Genomic DNA, 21,634 nt, shown 5'->3' with positions numbered 1-21,634 from the left:
TTTTAATACATTTTTCGTCAAAGCATCCACCAAAGAATCAAGCATATATCAATAAATGTGCTTTGAAAATAAGATTTTTCTATTTCTAAAGAAGACAATGTAGACCAAAATGATTCTGATAAGGTATATTAATTTTAAGTGCTCCCAACAATATACTATCTGTTGTGGGTAGACATAGAATGGCCCCCTTGAAGAGCTCATAGATTGGTGTTTGAGCTGATGTAACTGAGTCCTGAGGGCTATAATTTGAGAAGTGAATAAATCTACTGTAAAGGAGTGACTGGAGGTGGGTCCCTTGGGGGTGTGGCCTCAGGGATTATATAGAGTTCCTTCTCCTTCTCTCCTTTCTCTCTTTCTTTCTCTCTCCTCTCTCTCTCTCTCTCTCTCTCTCTCTCTCTCTCTCTCTCTCTCTCTTTCTCCCTCTCTTCCTCTCTCCCTCTCCCTCTCTTTTTCTCTCTCTGGGTTCTGGCCTCTGTGATGTAAGGAGCACAGCCCATGTGCTCTCCCTCTTCCTCTCACCACAATGCCCTGAGATCAGCTCTCCACAGCCACTCATAGACTGAGCCAGAAACCATAAGATAACAAATTTTCCTTCAAAATTATTTGGTGAGAAATTTAGGGTATGGCTGCAAGAATGGTAATGAGCAAATGATTCTTTTAAAAAAGTGTTCATATTTTATGCACTTTTCTTTATTAGTAGTTAAAGACTGAAATTGTTCCTCTTAAAAATTTCTCTTTTATTTAGATTAGGGTAGAAAAATCAGAGTTTTTTACTTTACTAAAAGAAAGATAGGGGATTCTATAATAATCTAACCTGTAAATGTAAAATGATCTACTCTTAAGAAATAATTTTCTATTAAAAATAAAATCCTTTTATAAAACCAATAAGTATGTTTATTGAGAAAGGAAATGCCAACTTTAAAGATGTTCTCGAAAGGTACTGCATTAAAAATAAAATAAAGCAACACAACTTTTTTCCTAGAAATGAGACCTTGAAGATGGCTTAAAAACAGAATTTATCTTCTGTTTATTCAATCAACTGTTTCCACTGCTGCTACACGCCTTGAGTTCTTCTCCAACTCTAGCTAACTTCATGTTTTAGAATTCTCTCATCAGCTAACTTAAACTGGACATGAGAGAGAATTTTGTCCTCCTCCAGACTTCTAGCCAAATCAAAACTATGCACAACATATGTGCTAGTTCCTAACTTTCATACAAAATGCACAAGGCTGAACATAATTAAGTTGATCATCTATAAATATCTAGTTAACATTCATGTCACTACTGTGTTTTCTCATGAATATATTTAAACTATCTCTAGTTGACGTGAAGTGGATTGATGAGATAGCCCATTCCAATGTCAGGCAACTATAATCCTAAGTAAGTATTTTTTTAGAGGTAGCTATGAAGTTGTTTCCTCAAATTTCCACATGATTCCTCTTTCTAGTTTCATCTTTTGGAAGAACATAGTTAAAATCTAATTTTTCATCTGTGTGTAAAATTTTTGAAAGGAAGAATATCCCCACTTCTCTTAATGTTAAGAAAAAAAACTAGATTGGCACACTGACCACAAAAGAGAAGAAACACATCTAGTGTGGTCTAAGTCTCAGAACAGAATTGCTGTAAACTGTTCAGAAAGAATGGGAATTGAAAGTGGTTTGGTAGTGCATCATCTTCTTTAATTGTTTTTTCTGTGTATTCCATACAGTAAAAGATGCTAGAGAACTCAGCGTGGCTATGTAAAAACAAATTATAATAGTCTATGAGTATTTTACATATTAACATTAACCACCATGCACAATGTTAAATGCATCTCATAAATTGTGCGGTAAGTTCTACGTGGTTACAACACTAAGTTTTATCCTGGTAGATCAGTCTTTCGCCACTGGTGTAATGAGATCATTGGCTACTAATTTAATGATCCTAATCAAAATACCAATTACTTGCCTATCTCTGGTTGTATTTTGAACCAGAAAACCCTCTTCTCAGAACTCATTAATGGGAATCCCTCCCACAAAAAGTAGATCTGTCTTTTTCCCAATACCATAATTTCTTGGATCTCTGCATGTTAACCTTTTCAGTCATGAGCCTACCTTGACTGCATTTTACTTTAAACTGTGATTCTTCATCAGCTTTGTATTCAAATGCTACAAAGCATAAATTCTCATCAGGATATTGGATAAAATTGTCATTTGAGACAAAAAAAATTGAGTATGAACTAAATCTCTTAAGCAAAATGCAATTTCCTCAACACCTTGAAAATAATAAATACCTCACCTCAGTTTCCAGGAACCTTCTCAATGCTCTTTTCTTTTTGATGCTCTTCCTCCTAACATAAACTGCAAATGTCAGGCCCATGATGACCAGGATGAAGAGACCACCGATGACTCCAGCCGCAATTAGAGGAGTTCTGTCAAACAGAATGAAAGAAAAGGAATGAAAAGAGAAAAGACCAAAGAAGAGGAAAGATCACTGTGAAAGATACTATCCACATAAATTTGGTCAATTATAAGAAATTCAAATAAATGCATTAGAGGTGTAACAAACCTTTCTCAAGGCAGAAGTCTAGTTTTTTGTTTGTGTGTTTGTTTATTAATAATACACCATGCAGCACATACAGCTTATCTTTGGGGGTAAGCATCCACAACATGCCATTTGATAAAAAAAAATTATAAGACTTTGGAACAAAATAAAGATGCCAAGATGTTGATATAGAGATTTAAAATTATTTTTATTGTTAAAAATAAGTGGAAATGCATTTTAATATTATTTACATATAATTTTATTTTCACCAATTTTGCTAAAGCAAGACTTTTGCAATGGTGGCACTGTTGACATTTTGGGCTAAATACTAATTTTTAATGGGGGACTCGTCTGTCCACTTCAGGATGCCTAGCAGTCTCCCTCATCTCTACTCACTAAGACAAGATGCCAGAAACACCCCATTCTATAATTATGACAGCATGTCTGGATATTATCAAATGTCTGTCAACATTAATCATAGTTGAAAACCACTGCTCCACAGCAAAATATGAGTAGTCTTGAGACATATGAATGCCCACACCTACAGTCCACAAGGGTACCAATAACATAAGTGCTTTTGCCAAAAGTGCTATTTGAAATTCTAAGAATTAAACTATGATAGAAAAAATAATAATGGCCAGGAGAAAGAGGACAGGATCAAACACTTTCAGAACGAAGAAAGTACTATGTATTATCATTAGAAGCGTACCTACGTATCATGTATTCACAAACAAGTCTGCATAATAAATATTTCATAAAAAGATATAAATAGTACCAAGGAGGGATTTGAAAGAAATTATAATTTTTATTTTTTCAGTGTTTTTTTTCTAATGTATTTTTAGCAAATGTATCATTTTGAAGCTGAATACCTCTTACTGATTTCTAAGATAGTTTTTTCATTGGTTGAAGAGTAATGTTTGTGGTCATATACTTGTTCTAGAGTAAAACAATGTCTATGAGCTTTCAGTGGTCAGAGGCCTGAAATATATTAATTTAATATGCTTCAGAAAATAACTTGGAGTAAAATATACACAGGTGTTATTTAATAAATATTCTACTTGGGAAGACTTAGACTTCAAAATAAAAAATAATTTCCTGTGTGCTCATACTATAGTATTTTATGTTATATATTCTTATTTCTAGGAGAAACTATTCTATACTGTCTCTTAGAAAAAAATATTTACACTTGCAACAAAAACATTTGCTCCAAGATAGATCAGAAATAATGATAGTGGATAATCCTAAATAAAGACTTGAAATTCTAAAGAGCTCTTGAAAAAAGTCTGTGTAAGTACTTCTGTGAATGTTCTCATGTCTTTTAAAGAGTTTGAATGCTATATTGTCAAATAAAACTGCAGAAAAATCTAAAATAGTAGTTCATCCTAAAGGTTGTTTCCTGACAACTCAAAGTATTCTTAGCACACTGAAATGCTGCTATAAATCAACTGGATTTCCCTAAATGGGATTTTCTAAGGTTATAAAAATCTATGCTGAGAAAATTAAACTATAGTATAGACACAAACTCATCATTGTGATGTGTTTTGTGTGTGTGTGTGTGTGTGTGTGTGTGTGTGTGTGTGTGTGTGTGTAATGCAATATTTTTAGACATGGCAGTTAAATATGTATTTTCAAAAGTACTTTAACTTGTGTGTGTGTGTGTGTGTGTGTGTGTGTGTGTGTGGGTCTGGAGATGGAACCCAGGGCATTTGACCTCTGAGCTATACCCCCTGCCCAATTTTTATTTTTTTATTTTGAAACAGGATCTCACTGAGTTGCGGAGAGCCTTACTAAGTAGCTAAGGCTGTCCAGGAACCGCGATCCTCTAGTCTCAGCCTCCCAAATGCTGAGATTACAAGCATGTGTCACCATGCCCAACTTACTTTACATTTTTTAATGTATAATTTTCAGTTCAAATGACTAGCAATCCCCAGAAAAGTCACTACTCTAGAGACTCTAACCCATTTTTATTGCAAATTATTTATGTCCAGAAATAGTGTCCAGCATTTTGCTCTCTGTTGATTTACACTAAACTCTAAACTCCCTATTTGTTTTATAAAAAATTAAGTAGTATACATTTATGAAAATATATATCAATGAAATTTCACTGTAAATTATTTAAAATGTTTATTTATTTATTTATTTATTTATTTATTTATTTATTTATTTATTTGCAGTACTGGGAACTGAACCCAGAGGCATTCTACCTTCGAGTTCACCCAACCCCGGTATTTATTCTTTTTTTATTATTTATTTATTTATTTGCAGTACAGGGAATGGAACCCAGGGACATTCTACCTCTGAGATACACCTCCAGCTCTGTTTTTTATTCTTTATTTTGAAACATGGTCTCACTAAGTTGCAAAGGGCCTCACTGAGTAGCTGAGGCTGGCCACAAACCTGCGATCCTCCCGTCTCAGTTTCACAAGTACTGGAATTACAAAGATACACCACCCACACCTGCCTTAAAATGTTGTATTTTAGTTGGGCGTGGTGGTACATGCCTAATATCCCAGTACCTGGGAGGCTAAGACAGGAGGATCCCAGGCTCTTGGCCAATCTCAGCAATTTAGTGAGATCTTGTTTAAAAATTAAAAAAATAAAATAAGGCTAATGGTATAGATCAGAGGCAGAATGCCCATGGATTCAGTCCCTAGTACCCTCCCACACACAGATAAATGTACAGTTGGACATTTTAAGAGGCCACATTCTTTATATTCTCAAGTTTCTTTTCCCTGAAAATATAAATTGTTAACCACAAAGAGGCAGTTAGTAAAATCAAGCAGTGAATCACTCTATAAGTCAACGTGCAGGTTTTCTTTAATAAGTAAAGTCTCTGAAAAAAAGGACTGGTCTAGACTATGAAGACTTAATAGATGTAATAACAACTGGATGTAAAATGTTATTTTGGACTAGATTTTTATTTGGAAAAAACAGTTATGGAGTCATTTGGGAATAACTTGAGAATTCTGAATATAGACTATCTGTAGATAAGATGAATAGTTGCTACCTTAGAAAAGGACCATAAACTGAAAAAATTCCATTGCAGAACAGTAGGATCTTAGTATGGGAAAATATTATTCATATATTCATATATGTATCCATAGATCTGGAGTAATATAAAATAAGACACTAGTCATTGTGGTTAGTTTGAATGAGAAGCTCTTATTTTTATATTTTTAATTACATAAATTTCTTAGTTTTTCCTAATGTGCATTTCTTTTGAAATGAATAATTGTAAATTTAAGAAAAATACAGAAATAACTGTCTACAATTTCAATTTTGTAATAATGGCATTTCATTTTAAGAAAATGTTTACTTTTCATTTTTCAACAGATTTCATCTTGCTATTCCATGTTTAATTTTACAATAAATAATTCTGCATATGTTTTCAACTCATTATAGTTTATTGAATCTAAGGCATTTAATTACCGTTGTTTCTTATAATTAACACTATGTTTCATAAAACAAACCTATTATGTAAACTTAATACTATTTACACATTTCTTACTTTCCTCAATTTTGATGATTTCTAGATATTTGTAAATGTAGGATAGAGGCCTAATTTTTTTTCTAAAAATTAGAAATTTTTTCTAAAAATTTTTTTCATGCTTAATTCTTTATGAAGACCTTGGATAGAGAGGGTATAACTATGCAAATTGTGCCTCTAAATTACTGTACATCTCTGCTAGGGCTATTGCTATCATTAATACAGCTGTTTCTGAGAGCTTATATGTGAGTATAGGAATCTCTAAGTGGCTAAGATAAGACATTATTGGAATCAGAAGGGTCAAATACTAAGGAACTGAATTTGCTCTGTAATTACTTATCTGCAATCATAGTGTTTGGTTTTGGTTTGTATTTTATTGTTCATTATATTGTTCATATAATTCTTGATACATCCTAAGGCATAAATTAGGATATTTCTTTTTTTTTTTTTTTTTTTTTTTTTGGTGGTACTGGGGTTCCTCCGGGCTACACTCCCAGACCTATTTTATATTTTTGAGACAGGGTCTCTTACTCCAGCACGGCTGGCTTGGAACCTGCGCGATCCTCCTGTCTCCGCCTCCCAAGCGCGGGGATTACAAGCGTGCGCCACCACGCCCGGCATAAATTAGGATATTTCAAGTGTCAAGTTCAACCTTAGACTAAAAGGAGGTTATTATTTACCTTATTGTACAATATAGAAATGATATATAATGAAATGGATATCTTTCCACCACTTAAGGAAATAACATCACAAAGATTCTTAATCACAAATTAGCCGGGCATGGTGGTGCACGTTTGTAATCCCCGCGCTTGGGAGGTGGAGACAGGAGGATCATGCAGGTTCGAAGCCAGCTTCGCTGGCTTAAGAGACCTTGTTTCCAAATAAAATATAAAATAGGTCTGGCAGTGTAGCCCAGAGGTAGAAGGGTTCCATCCCCAGTTCCATAAAAAAATAAATCATAAATTAACATTGCTAATGCATTTGGAAGCAGCTGATTTTGTTTCAGGAAGAATATAATTTATAAGATCCTTTTGCCTTGAAACCATTATTTCATAAAACTATAGTATCAAGCGGGGCATGGTGGAACACTCTTAAAATCCCAGCATTTGGGAGGCTAAGACAGGAGGATGGTGGTTCATGGCCAGCCTCAGCTACTTAGTGAGGCCCTTTGCAACTCAGTGAGACCCTGTTTCAAAATAAAGAATAAAAAATTAGGCCTGGGGGTGGAGCTCGGAGGTAGAATGCCTTTGGAATGTTCCATCCCCAGTACCACACAAAAACAAACAAACCAACAAAAAACCATCGTTTACAAATATATACATATACATGTTTGTAATCCTAGTACTTAGGAGATTGATATATATGTATGTGTGTATATATATATATATATATATATATATATATATATATGTGTGTGTGTGTGTGTGTGTGTGTGTGTGTGTGTGTATATATGTATATATATATGTATATATATACATATATACAATTTTAAAATAGAGTCTTACTAAGCTGCTGAGGCTAGCCTCAAATTGGCTATACTCCTATCTCAACTTCCCAAGTACTAGATTTACAAGCATTAGCCACCATACCCAGCCATGTGCTACCCCAAAATTTAAATGATTTAGGTATATTTCATTCTAAATCTTTTAATTACATTATTGCCCAATCGTTGCACATCTTAAAATTATATATATATATATATATATATATATATATATATGGTAGTTTCACAATAATCACTTAACATAGATCTTGTAATTTACATATTCAATGTATTTAATATGTAAATTATAAGGAAAATGAGATCTGAAAAATTAAGATACTTAGATAAGGTCAAACATAAATAGTAGTGCTAACATTTTATTTCTTGAATCTCAAGTCTATTACATTTTTAGTTATATTGTCTTAGTTTCTAAAGATGATTTCGTAGAATTTTTAGGTTTTTTATTAATCAGATTTTTTTCTTTACATATTTGAAGATAGAGAAAGTCAAAATACACATACATTTATTTGAGGTTTCATGAATCCTTTATATTATAGTTAGCTATATTTTAGTATTTTATTTATCCTTTATTATTTGTTTTGCTATATACATTATGGTTGGAATTAATTAAATCTTTTATATTCTCAGTTATAAAGTTTAGAAGTAGGATTTTATTCTTTTAGCTTTATTTTATTTTCTCAGTGAATAAACAGGAGGATTTTTAACTTAAACACTGCATTTTCTTTAAGAGAGGCAAAGACAAGTGGCATCTGTCATATGGGGACAATGCCTAGTGAATGCCACTCTGTTCACTCTTCCTTAAAACAGCTCAGATATAAAACAAGAGACCTTGAAACACAAGGAAACATTAAAATTCCCCAGAAGACGACATTTTAAGGGTTACTGCCTAGGGCAAGGAGAGCTACATTAAGAGATTTTATTTTTTTCTTTTACCTTTTTTATTCTCTTGTAAATTATGTTTATTCTGACCCAGTATTCCATCTACTTTATAAATATGACACTTTTTTTCTTTCTGAGCAAATAAAAATGATCTGGGTCACACTCTGAGGTTGACATCAGTTGACAGTTACAGTTTTTACTTGATGAGATGTACAGTATTACAGAGTATGTCTCTGTCCTTTGATTAGGGCTCAAAATTTCTCCACTACATTTTACATATAACCAGAAGTGTAAGTGCTTAAACAAAAGAATCACAATGTCCTGATTCCTAAGCAAACTGAAATGCTTTTTTAGTTGTCCTCGTGTGTTAAAATTTTCCAGAATTTTATCAGTATGTAAATGTCACATTTTATTCAAATAAGTGTTACAAAACTATTTAAGTAGAGATATTACCATTTAACTTACCATTTACATATTACTGATTCTTTTATTTCTATGATTAGCTTCCAAGACACATTTCTAATAGCTTCATAGCAATTACCTCCTTCTTATAGACAATATTTATGCCTCTTTATGTTTTTTTTCCTGTTTATTTTTTTTTGCAATGTTTCAGAAGATATACAAATTTTACAGTTGGCCTTGATGTAAACATTCTCATGGTATGGACACCATTCTGAGAATGTACATAACCTATGAAATTCTATAAGTAAGATGTCTAAAAGGAATTAAATCAGAAAGCACTCTTCTTTCAAATATGTTTTGAACACCATAGATGAAATTTGGGTATACAAACTTATTTTTCACAATTTTAGTTAGTAGACAATATTATAAAAATCTAGAATAATAATCATGAATGTCTGTATTAATATAGTTTTATCATCATCTATATACTTCTACCTATATATTTATCTAGATATATTTGGTGGCACAAATCAAATATGGTTATCATTTAATTATATAATATATTAACCATTAAGTCCTAAAATACTACTATATTCCACTATTCTACTACTTAGTCATTACATGGACAAGATGATCTGAAGATACAGTGAAGATGTAAGCCAAAAGTTTAAAAAGTCAGCACACAGCTCTTACAACTTATGTTACACTACCTACTAAAATTGTTCAACATGCTAAATAGAGCAGAAATTATACATAAATAATGCTCTGGGAGGAAATAAATCATTATAGTCCTCTTCTTCTTCCTCCTCCTCCTTCCCCATAAGTATGCTGGGAAATGAACCCAGGTATAATCTTACTGAGCTACTCTCTATTTTAAAATAGCTACCCTATTTTATTTGTTTACTTTTATTTTGAAGTAGGATCTTACTAAATTGTTGACAGCCTCCCTAAGTTGCTGAAGCTGGCCTCGGACCTGCAATTCTACTGCTTAGCCTCTCAAGTGCTAGGATAACAGGTGTATTCCACCACGCCCAGCTTGTAGGACTCATTTTTTATTCCCATATTTACAATTTTTTCTTTACCTCAAAATACCCACTCATTCTATGCACTGTAATTTCATGTATCTTGTTTGCTAAGAGAAATGGTATTCTATGGTCAATTGTATCTACTTTTAAGCAAAGCTTGAATTTTTGTGTCATGTTTATTGGGTATACTTACATTATATGAATGCAGAAAGTCCCATTTTAAGAGGAGTCTCAAGCATTTTTAATTGTTACTTCTTCATATATAAAGTTCTGTATATAAATGATTTTAATTCTGTTTATTTGATTTTAATTTTCTTATGCTTTAAATTCTCAAATTCTTGACTTTTACTAAGAAAAATAAAATGCTTGCAAAAGGAGAATAAGAAAGTGTCATTCTTAAGAGATGCCATGCCTTTCTATTCAGATGAGGTGATTTCTACTAAGATTTGGCAGCTGGTAGCCTTGTTTCCTGCTGAGGACACCTCTATTGTTCATGGGGGAGAGAGTGGCCTGGAAGCACTTAAAATGTGGATGGACTGAGATTGCTCTTTCTACCATATTCCTCCTTTGTTACAGAATTAGGAGGGTGCCAGGATTCAATCATTGTATTTCTTCATTCCGTACTTATAGTTATTCCCTATATATGGCATATTATCCATCTAAGTAGTAATAAGCAAATATAATTAGAGCCTAATGGTAAAATAATAGTATTTATGTTTTTACAAGTTTAAATATGTCTTTTAGTGCTTTATATCTCTCTGAAGAAATATAATAATTGCCTAATTTATTGGCTCATGAAAAGCACTAAGTAAGGAATTGTTATACAGATAAACAACTGAATGAATAGCTTATTTCTATAAATATTAGCATTTTATCATAAATCTAACCTTCAAAGCAATATACCCTACCACAATTTCAGGTTCTTATGTATTTTAAATGTAATCAACCATAACTCTAAAATGTCTCTGATGAAAAGAAAATTAGAAGCTACTCACACATTCCTTCTCTGAACTAGGACTGATATGCACATGTTTAACATTTTATTCCTAATCCCATTGTGAATGGATATTAGTTCCTCCCAATGGCAATGAAATTGATTTTCGGACAAGATTTTATCTTTGTTTTTGGTTGGTTTATACCTTACCCTCACCACATTGAGCCAAGGTCCCTGGCTGATTAACCCAAGAGGCATTCCTAATCTGTCTTTGAGGACTTCCAGTCTAGTGATTATATATATATATATATATATATATATATATATATATATATATATATATATATATATATAATATCTAGCCAGGCATGATGATGTACTTCTCTAACCCCGATATTTTAGAGGCTGAGACAGGAGGATCTCAAGTAAAGGCCAGCTACAGCAATTTAGCAAGACCATTAGCAACTTAATGAGATCTTATTTCAACACACACACACACACACACACACACACACACACACATGTATACATATATGTTTGTGGGTGTGAGTGAATTGGAGGTAGAACACCTCTCCTCACTACCAAAAGTAATCAAATAAAAAAATATTAAAAAATTAACAACTTCCCTAGTCTTCTACATGTTGGTGTAAAAGTACCACAGATATCTGGATGCTGAAATTAAAGCACTTGTCACCTAGAAGAATCCTGGAAAAGTACAGGGTCAACTGATGGAGCCATATTTTCATTTCTGCCCCGGAGGAAAAGTATCTTACTACTTTGGGGAAGCCATCTTACTTCCAAAGCAGAAAGATAAGAAGGTGACACAGACTGGGATTCTGGTGTTTCAGAACCATGGACTCGAAGTCAACTACTGTCGCACTTCTAGATTTGTGTTATACTTGTTGAAGCCATTTATACGATTTTCTTTTACTTAGAGCCAAGTAAGGCCCTAATTATAAAAAGAGAGATTGGTCAAGGTTTTTCACTTTGTCCTTCTTTTGCATTTTAATTGTGTAATGCATTGTCCCAAAATAGTTAGATTTTTAAAAACAAAGAAAAAGAAAACAATGGCTTGCTTTTAAGTTTACACTTACTAGCCAGAGTGCTTCTCTTGTCTTCATCTGTCTTCACTGGCCTAGGCTTCCTGCATATCAGCCTTCACTGAACAATTCGTGAGAGGGACATCAAGGCAGAAGGAAATGCTCTGTACTCTGAGAAGTAACGCTAAGTAGAAGCTAGCAAAGCTTCCTCAGAGATGCAGTTTCTGAAGTGTGGAAATTAAATGTGTCATCATGGACAGAATGTTTATTGATAATAAAATAAAAAAATAGCATAATATTTCCTGAAATTATATACCTCAGGCAAACATACAATAGAATGTCCGTGGAGAGAGCAGGAAGAAAACAGAGGAGCTTTTTAGGAGGACTTAACTTGGCAAAATACTGATATCCAATTGTTCTAATTTCTGGGTCCATGGTTGACTGGAAGTAGACAAGGGAAAAAATGAGGGGGTGAGGCTGTTTCTGTGTTCCTTGTTTTAAACTTCTCCACAGAGAACTTGGAGAAAAGACAAACAACCCATTCTTCACAAAGACTTTTGGTCATTGCATTACACTTTAAATAATGTTTTTAATATAAAATGAATTACTCTTTCTGTTCTTAGGGGATGTTTATCATGACTGGATTCACAAAAACACTGTTTAAAGCATCTAATAACAATGGTTAGTAATATAACTATTTAAACATATATAACCACCCAACCCCTAATTAGAACACATTTCTAATTATGGGGAAACCTATTTTTTTTCAAAAGCGATTGCCTAGAAGATGTTATGATTCTGCAGATGCTCTGAATACAGATTCACAGCCTCCAGATAATGTAAAAGTAAAAAAAATCGAACCTAAGCCAATTCAAACAACATTGAAATAATATAATACCAAGACAACTTTATACTTTGCCTGAAACCATTTCATTTACATGCAAAAGAAATCATTACTACTAAGGAAAAAGCCCACATCTATAGGAAACATTCTCTTCCTAGTTAGAATATTAATTTTTCAATCTGTTCCTTGTCTATTATTTTTCTATCATTGAAATTATGTATGCCGTTAACATCAGCTCTATCTGATGCTGTGAATTGCTCCTGGGCATCCAGGAAAGGATGGTTTACAATGTCTTTGTTTTGTAAATGGTCATTAAGAAAATAATCTAAGTGTCATATGGAGTAAACATAGTATGTATTTTTAAATTTCCTGACAACTTTATATTTTCTTCTTCTCAGACTTTTAATTTTAATTTTTCAGATTACATATCTTTATATTTCCATCTGGACGATTATCTTGGCAAACGGTTCATCTGTACTCATAGTCAAGCCAGCTGAGTTTATGCAAAGTTTCATTTTTTTCTTAGAGAATATATAGAGGAGAGAAAGGGATAGCAACTGATGTGCCTGATTTTTCCCTGGGGCACTGAGTTAGGTGCTGGAGAATACTGTCACCTCTTCTTGGGTACATTTTAAGACCATACTTATACTCTTTGCAAATAATCCAAAACAAAATAATCTAAAAAATACAACAATGAATTTAAGATGCTATGAAATGAGCAATCTTATAAAACTCATGCCAGTTATCCTTTATTATCATGTAATGATGTCTTTTCATACAAATTTAAAACATAGACTGAGAAAGATAAATAAGCAAAAGGGTAATATCTTTTATTTCATAAAAGAATTAGACATTGCTATGGCTAAGTTATTCTCTAAGTTTTAGTTACTATTTCAAAACATACAAGATCAAAGTTATCCCATCAACTGTCAAAATATTAAAGATTTCCCAATGCATAGCTGGCCACCAAGAATTATTTAAAATCAGCCCGGTGTAATGGCACACACCTATAATCCCAGTACTTAGGAGACTGAGACAGGAGAATAGTAGGTTCAAAGCCAGACTCAGTAACTTAGTGAAGCTCTCAGCAAATTAGCTAGATCCTCTTTAACATAAAAAGTAAAATAGGGCTAAGAGTATAGCTTGGATGTAGAACTCCCCTGGGTTCCAATTCTAGCACACACTTTTTCACACAAAAGAAAAAGAGAGAAAGAAAGAAAGGAAGAAGGAAAAGAATTACTTAAAATCAAATAATAAATGAATAAGTGTTAGCCAGATGTGGTGGTGCATGCTTGTAATCCCAGCATTTGGGAGACTGAGACAGTAGAATTGCAGTTCTCAGCCAGCTTCAGCTACTTAGTGAGGCCCTTTGCAACCAGTGAGACTCTGTTTCAAAATAAAGAATAAAAAAGTATGGCTGGTGGATGTATCTCACAGGTAGAATGCCCTGGGTTCTATCTCCAGTACCTCCAAGAAAAAAAAAAAAAAGAAAAGAAAATATATATAATTAATTAATAAAATTTAAAATAGAATTAAATTTTATCCATTAAGTACTATCTATAATATGATTAATAGTATATAACTGAAACTACAATTGCAATAAATTATTTTTCTAAATCAAGTAATTTTCATAAACTATTAGTGAAGTTTGCAGACATATTTCAATAAGAATAGGAGAAAATGATCTATTATAAAAGTACCTATTTATAAAGACCAGTAAGACAAATGTTTTTAAGTGTTATAACTTCTATAATTTTAACATGTTTCCTATTGGATTTTTAAACTAGCAATTAGAAAATTGGAATAATAAAATAGAATATATTCCATGTAAGTTCATACAGCTAGACATATTTTAGAGTGTCCAATACACACATATATCTTATTTATTTTATATTTTGTAAAAGGTATTATAGCAGAAATACTCCGTTTTTCAATAGTGGATTAGTGGTGCATTGATACTAGGGGGTTCCATGTAAACACCAAAAGAAGTAGTTATATTTATTAGCCTAGAAGGTTGTCCATAATATACAGTCAAATGAGTAAAGTAAGTTTCTGAATAATGTGTGTAGTCCCATACTTATATACAAAAAACTTTCATTACTTTCTATCCATGTTAGCATATGGATAAACGTGTTAAAGGATTAACACACAGGCATATATACATATCTCTGTATTTAATGCAGTGAGTGTATGTTACTCTTCTAATTTTAAATTTCATCTTTAAATATATATACAAGAAATACTTTTTGTTCAAAAAGAAGAAAAAATCAATCCAAAGAAGTCAAAATATTGATGGTGAACTTTAGGAGGATAAATTCTATCTGTATTTGTTTTGAATGGAAAAACAAAGGCCCTGAGACAAATTGCTAAGAATCATCACTTGAAAATAAATTTACTTATGTCAATGAGTAATCAGAAGTCAAAAAATATTTTAAAGGAGTTTTAAATCATAATTCTTGAGAGCATTTTAAGAAATTAAATAGAAAAAATATTTCACAATTTACTGATGTTTTGTACCTGCACAAATGCACAATTGCTGATGTTTGTAGTAAAAGGTGTAATTTAGAGTAATTGTTACATATCAGCATTTTGCAATTAGTGCTACAGATATTAAAATCTGTTAATTTCTCAGAACACATACAAGGTGCTGTTAGATTCTGATTACACATTTAACAGTCTTCTAATTTAATGAGTTCAGAGTCACTGATAGCAAACCACAACCTGTTATTTTCCATACAAAAATAAAATAGGTGACCTTCAAATTGGGTTCATGTAAAGCAACACATTTCAAATTATTGATGCTTTATAAATTAATGTCAGAATGTATTAAATACAAATTTAACACAGTTTATGTTTGAATTTAATTTCCTAGACATTCTGTCCTTCACCCATGCACAAACACCTTCTTCCTTTTTGGCAAGATGACTTCAGCTGTAACTTCACAGTATTGAATATGGAGCAGAAACGACCTCAACCTTTGCCTACAAAAGCTTGGTATCTGTCTATGCTTTTCTTTATCCTCTGCTCCCTTTCTCCTAATGAAATGGTGAAGAAGGGGGTCTTTGCATCTCATAGGGTAATCCTTTCACTTTCACTTGCCTCTTATTTCAAAAAGTTTTTTCAAGAACTGTTACTTTCCCTCTTCTGTATCCCCAAAATTCACCATCTGTAACATCTTCCAAAATATGTCTGAATTTCATCCATCTTCAAAATAATTTTCTCTCCTCATTGTTTCCTCTTTATTTCCTTATCTTTTACGTTTCTCTCAAATTTAAACTTTTTGAGAGATATTAACATTTGGCTCTCTGTATTTTCATAGCTCCTAATTACTACTGTCCTATGTCTATATATGTATAAACTCCCATATCTGTATGTTAAATTTTCCACTGATCATCCCCTGGATGTATGAGTCACATCAAATTCAAGAGATGCAAATTAAACTCAAGGGAACTAATTTGGCATCCCCCCACATAGCACATTTTGGTTAATGTTAAGCCCTTGGTCTAATTCTGCAAGCAAGAGACTAAAATTCTCACATATGCAGTTGATGACAACGTTTGTTAATCGATTTCAATTTTTAAAGGTTTGTTAAATTTCCCCATTTGTCTCCATTCATCAAAATTCTAGGCTTCCCAATTCTCGGCTTACTCATTTCCAATAATCCCATCTACCATACTAAAGGTTTCCATTACCAGCATCTATTCCATAGCTGGAATATCATTTCTAATCACACTATTTCCAGCTTGCATCTCCTCTCCATTCAGTTCACCTACTCTAGTACATCTACTTCAACAATCTTCCACCTGTTGATCTTGTTTTTGTTGCTTGTTAGCTTCTCTGACCTGCCAACTTCCCTCATTATTCAATTTTTTTCTGACCCTTATATATTATACATAAGGTCAAATAGGATAGTCAATATTTGTTTCCCCATTATCATCAAACATGGTTTCATTCTCCTTCTTTTTCTTTTTTTAAATTGGTGCATTATACTCATATTTCTTAATGGGGTACAAGATGGTAGAGGCATGCATCACATATCACTCAAATTGGAGCCCTTCTCCAATTCCCTCCCCCTGTCTCTTTCTCATGTTTGGCTTAGGGATTGAGTTTGATATGTTTGTGAATGTACATGATGGACATTAGGAAATTTCCCTCATCCTCCTCTCATCCACCTCAGTTAGGTCATCTTATGTGCTCATGTATGGTTTCTCCTTCTCCATCTAGAGTTCCTCCTATGACCCATTTTCTCCCTAGATTCCACATAATAGAGAAAGCATTCATTTTTCTTTCTTTTTTCTTTTTCTTTTCTTTTTTAGTTTGTGTGGCTGTCTCATTCTCTTTCTAAAACTTTCTTCACTTGGCCTCTAGGTTTTCTTGCTCTCCTGGCTTCCTCCTGCCGCCACCCCCTTTTCGGCATCCTTGGCTGTACTCCCTGCAAGTGATGGTGATGCCTAAGGCCCACACGGTGCCCTTTCCCAGGCTCTGCATGCCAACTTCATCTAATGTTATAGATTTAAATATGACTGATAATTCACACTCCTTTAATGATTTTTAGAGTATTACATCTCGTTTGCTTATGCATATGTATAACCTTCAATCAATTATGACATAAATCTCTAAAATCTATTTTAGCCCTAACAAACTTGTGAAAAAAGTATCCATATACAAAGTGCCCCACTTCCTTTTGAGTCTTCATTTCACTTTATTTTATCACCTTTCACCCAGTTACTCAGGTAAAAACCCCAGTATCACCTGTTGTATTCTCCTTTCTTTACTATCCCATCCCATACAATCCACTTGAAATCAACCTCATAATAAATAATTTTCAAAATATATAATTAGAAACAGGCATTGAAAACAATTTATCTGTCACTATACAACAAATTTAATGATACAAAAATTATATAAATTTTTTCTCTGTTCTTTTCTGTGTGTCCTAACACAATGCGTGACATATAAATATGATGAATATACATACTGGTTGGTTGTTGACAAATATGTAAAGGGTTTATACTCTATAATGTAGATATAAAAGAGGTTCTTAATTTTGTTTTGTTTTCCATTTAAAAGTAAAATATGGTATGTTCAACTCTATCAACAATGGCAAGAATTTTTCTTAGAAGAGACAATCTGGTACTCCATTATTATGTCTAATTTTTATTTTATCTATTAATTTAAATTATTTAAAAGAAATCACTTTTTACTTCATCAATCAAATAAATGCGGCTTTATCACCTAAACTCATTACTACCCTCAAATGATTTTGCTCTACCCCACAAATCCTACAAATACTACTGAGGAAAAAGAAGTAATAGCACCATATTGTCTTTTATTTTATGATGCTTTCTTTGAAATTTGGATTTTTCTTTTGGTACTAGGGAGTGAGCCCAGGAATATTTATAATTGGAGCTATACCCCAGCCCATTTTATTTATTTATTTATTTATTTATTTATTTATTTAATATTGAAAAAAAGTCTTGCTAGGTTGCTAAACCTGGCCTCGAACCTGCAATACACCTGTCTCAGCCTCCAAAATACTGGGATTACAGGTAGGTAGCACCATACTGGGATTCTTACTTATACACTTGATGAGTGCAATTGGGGATGGCAGTATTCATGACAGTAGTGAAGGTCTAGCGGAAGTGGTTCTCATTGAACCCAAAACTTTCTTTTTGAATTTCTGACAAATTTACAAATATCCTCCACTTTAGACAGGGGTTTAAAACTATGCTTATATTTATTAATATATGTCTTAGAACAGTCCATGCCACATTTAGAACCTTTTTAAAAGTCATTTTGTGTTGCGATCATAGTAACAGAAGCTTGGATCATAGAATGTATTACTCTAGAATATAGTATTTTGTGTGGGGACAGCATTATAAAATATTACACACTGGAGGTAAATTTACTAGATGCAATTAAATTTTAGACAATGTGTATTTATATTTAACCATTTGCACCATAGAAATATTTCTCAAACCATGTGGGCAGAGAGGAAGGGATGTGTTCTTCATAATTTCATGAATTGATTTACTTTAAGTCTATTTTCACCTGTAAAATGGTAATTAATAATTATATTCTTATACCTATCATGAAAATTAAATGTAATACATAATATACCTGAAAGACATATATTAGGGTTATTTTAGAGTGGTGAGGTAGCGTTCCTAGATAAACACCAGATGCTCTTGAAAAAAAAAATACAACCCCAGATAACAAAAACTGGTGCTTTCGTTTTATCATTGATTCTGTCTTTCCTGATGTGTAGAACAATTCAGATTCAATGGACTGTAGCATTTGAACTTGGAATTTGGACTCCAGGACTTGGGATCCAGAAGTTAAATAAAGAAGTAGATTTATAAATAGATTTTTCTTTGTTTATTAAACGAATTTCCCTCAACAAATAAGCATTTTTTAATTTTTTTTTTTTTTTGGTGGTACTTGGGGTGGAACCCAGGAGCTTTTCTACCTCCGGGCTATATGTCCAGACCTATTTATACTTTATTTGGAAACAGTCTCATTGAGTTGCTGAGCGTCTCACTAAGTAGCTGAGGCTGGCTTCGAACTTGTGAGATCCTCCTATCTCAGCCTCCCAAGGGCTGGGATTGCAAGCATGTGCCGCCCTGCCTAGTTTAACAAATAAGCATTTTATGTCAAAATATTTTGTTATTTTATTTTTACTCTACTAAAAGTAGCTATGATTATTCTATAAATGTCTCAAGCATACGGAACACTTTACTCTGATCAGAGTAACAGAATGCTATAATAATTACAATAGATGCATACACTTGGAGTTTATTAAAGGTGGGTTTCTTTTTCTTTATGATTCATTCTTTAGCACTGAGTTACTGTGAAATAGCAATGGAATTAAGGCACTTTGAACGGAAGAATTGGTGGTAGCTAAACATGAAACCGTGGAGAGGGAATTCCGCTGGTAAATCAAAGTGCTCCCTGTTAATTAGCCCTTTCTTATATACATAGTATGCAAAATAATTGTATGTTTATGAAAGAATGACTAGTTATGGAATGTGCTGAGGTAACAAGAAAAAAAGCATGAAGAGAGCAATTTGAGCTAATATCAACACATCATTTTATGTAACCACATCACAGAAGGGGGTCCTAGCTAATTAGATTCCGTTAGTTAAATAGAAAATATGGGAAAAGGAAATAAATGTATTTAGGGTCTCATATAATGGATGACTGAACTATACAAGAGAATAATTTTGACCCCTTTTTTAGTATATGGTAAGCCTAAAAATAAACTACACACAAGAAATCTTTCTGCTCAAATGTTGTTCACTTCTGACATACAGAAATTAAAACAATATTTTATTAGGTGGCTAATAAAATTAAATAGACAATGTTGGCTATTTAACTATATTTTTAAAGGGATATTTAAAATATAATTTTAGCCAAGCGGGGTGGTGCACGCTTGTAATTCTAGTACTTGTGAGGCTGAGACAGGAGGATACAGGTTTACAGCCAGCCTCAGCTACTTAGTGAGAGCATCCACTAATCAGTGAGACTCGGTTTCAAAAAAAAATAAAGAAAAATTGGGCTGGAGGTGTAATTCGGATGTAGAATGCTCCTGCGTTTAATCCCCAGCCCCCCCCCCCACACACACACATACACACAGTAAAATATAATTTCAACTGTGAGTAATTTTCAATTTTATAAAAGTAGATAATAATGAGGACTCTAAACAGAGTCAAATTGTTATACACTTTTATAGAAGTTTGTAAAACCTGGGTGCATATACAGATACACAAGGATGCACAATGGCCAAGCATGGCCAACAGGTGCTTTTTCTTGGATCTGTCTGTCTTATCTGTAATCTACTGAAGCTTATGAAGTGAGCAGCTTCCTGTCAACACACAAAAGCATTTATTGGGATGCTTTTGAGTGGGTGAAACCATCACTCAAACTGAGAACTTAAAACACAGTTTCATGGTCCGTGGCTTACACTGGTGCTTTCCAGCAGATATGTAACCCAAGCAAAATACTAACTGAAAACACGTTATCATGCATATGTATAAAGATGAAGGATAATATGAAATTCATAATCACCAACTGTATCCAAAATCATTAACCTCTCAAGGCGTAATAAAATAAATTATTAATGAAATATTTGATATCCCTCTTTTGATATTATGTCTTCAGAATTTACTGCACATCTGATGATTGATGACAAAGCATCTCAGTTTGTTTTTAAATGCATTAAAATTGTTCAATGACTACGGATGCCTAGTGGTTATCTTTTGGCATGATGCAGGACTTAAGGAAGACTTGCTAGTCTATTTATTTATTTATTTATTTATTTATTTATTTATTTATTTATTTTTGTGGGTCTGGGGATGGAACCCAGGGGAATTTAACCTCTGAGCTACACCCCCTGCCCTATTTTTTAATCTTTTTATTTTGAAACAGGGTCTCTCTAAGTTGCAGAGGGCCTCACTAAAGTAGCTGAGGCTGTCCACTGTCCACGATCCTCCGGTCTCAGCCTCCAGAATGCTGGGATCACAAGCGGGTGCCACCACGCCCGGCTCTAGTCTAGTATGTTAATGAAAAAATTCACAACTGGGTGTTAACCTGGGGACACTGTACTCAGACTCATATTTTTGAGTTCTTGTTCACCAGACGAGTATTGAAAGCATGAAGCCAACATGGACATTTGGACTTTCCCTTACCATGTCTACATGTGCCCTGGTTTTAATTCTAAGACACTAACACCATCTTAATGCTTGCTTCAGACTTTTTGTAGGAAGGTAAGAACAGATACATTATTTGAAGATGGCATAACCAATTTATCTCTTATAATATAAAATGATTATAGTATAAGACACAGGAAATAATTCAACTTCTTGAAGTGCAATAAAAAATAGAAAGGTGTCATTGGAACTGTTATATGCTTAAGTTACCACTCTGTCCCATGAGCAGTAAGAGTGCAAGATAAATATTCATAATGGTTTCCTACATCTGCTGAAGTTTTTGTTTTA

At 33.2% G+C, this 21,634-nt stretch overlaps 1 protein-coding gene across 2 annotated transcripts in view; it reads right to left on the bottom strand.

Moving 5' to 3' along the window:
• ERBB4 (erb-b2 receptor tyrosine kinase 4) overlaps positions 1–21,634 on the bottom strand; it is a gene marked incomplete at both ends in the record, with an annotated part of 1,174,461 nt that overhangs the window by 230,589 nt on the left and 922,238 nt on the right. For both annotated transcript variants that reach the window (XM_080689981.1, XM_080689982.1), the window contains one exon: positions 2,278–2,410. In XM_080689981.1, coding sequence (XP_080546107.1) covers positions 2,278–2,410 — 133 coding nt within the window. The remainder of the gene's footprint in view (positions 1–2,277; positions 2,411–21,634) is intronic.

This window comes from Muscardinus avellanarius (genome assembly GCF_963383645.1).
Source record: "Muscardinus avellanarius genome assembly, chromosome: 2".
Lineage (NCBI taxonomy): Eukaryota > Metazoa > Chordata > Mammalia > Rodentia > Gliridae > Muscardinus > Muscardinus avellanarius.
This window is presented reverse-complemented; position numbering and strand designations above follow the sequence as displayed.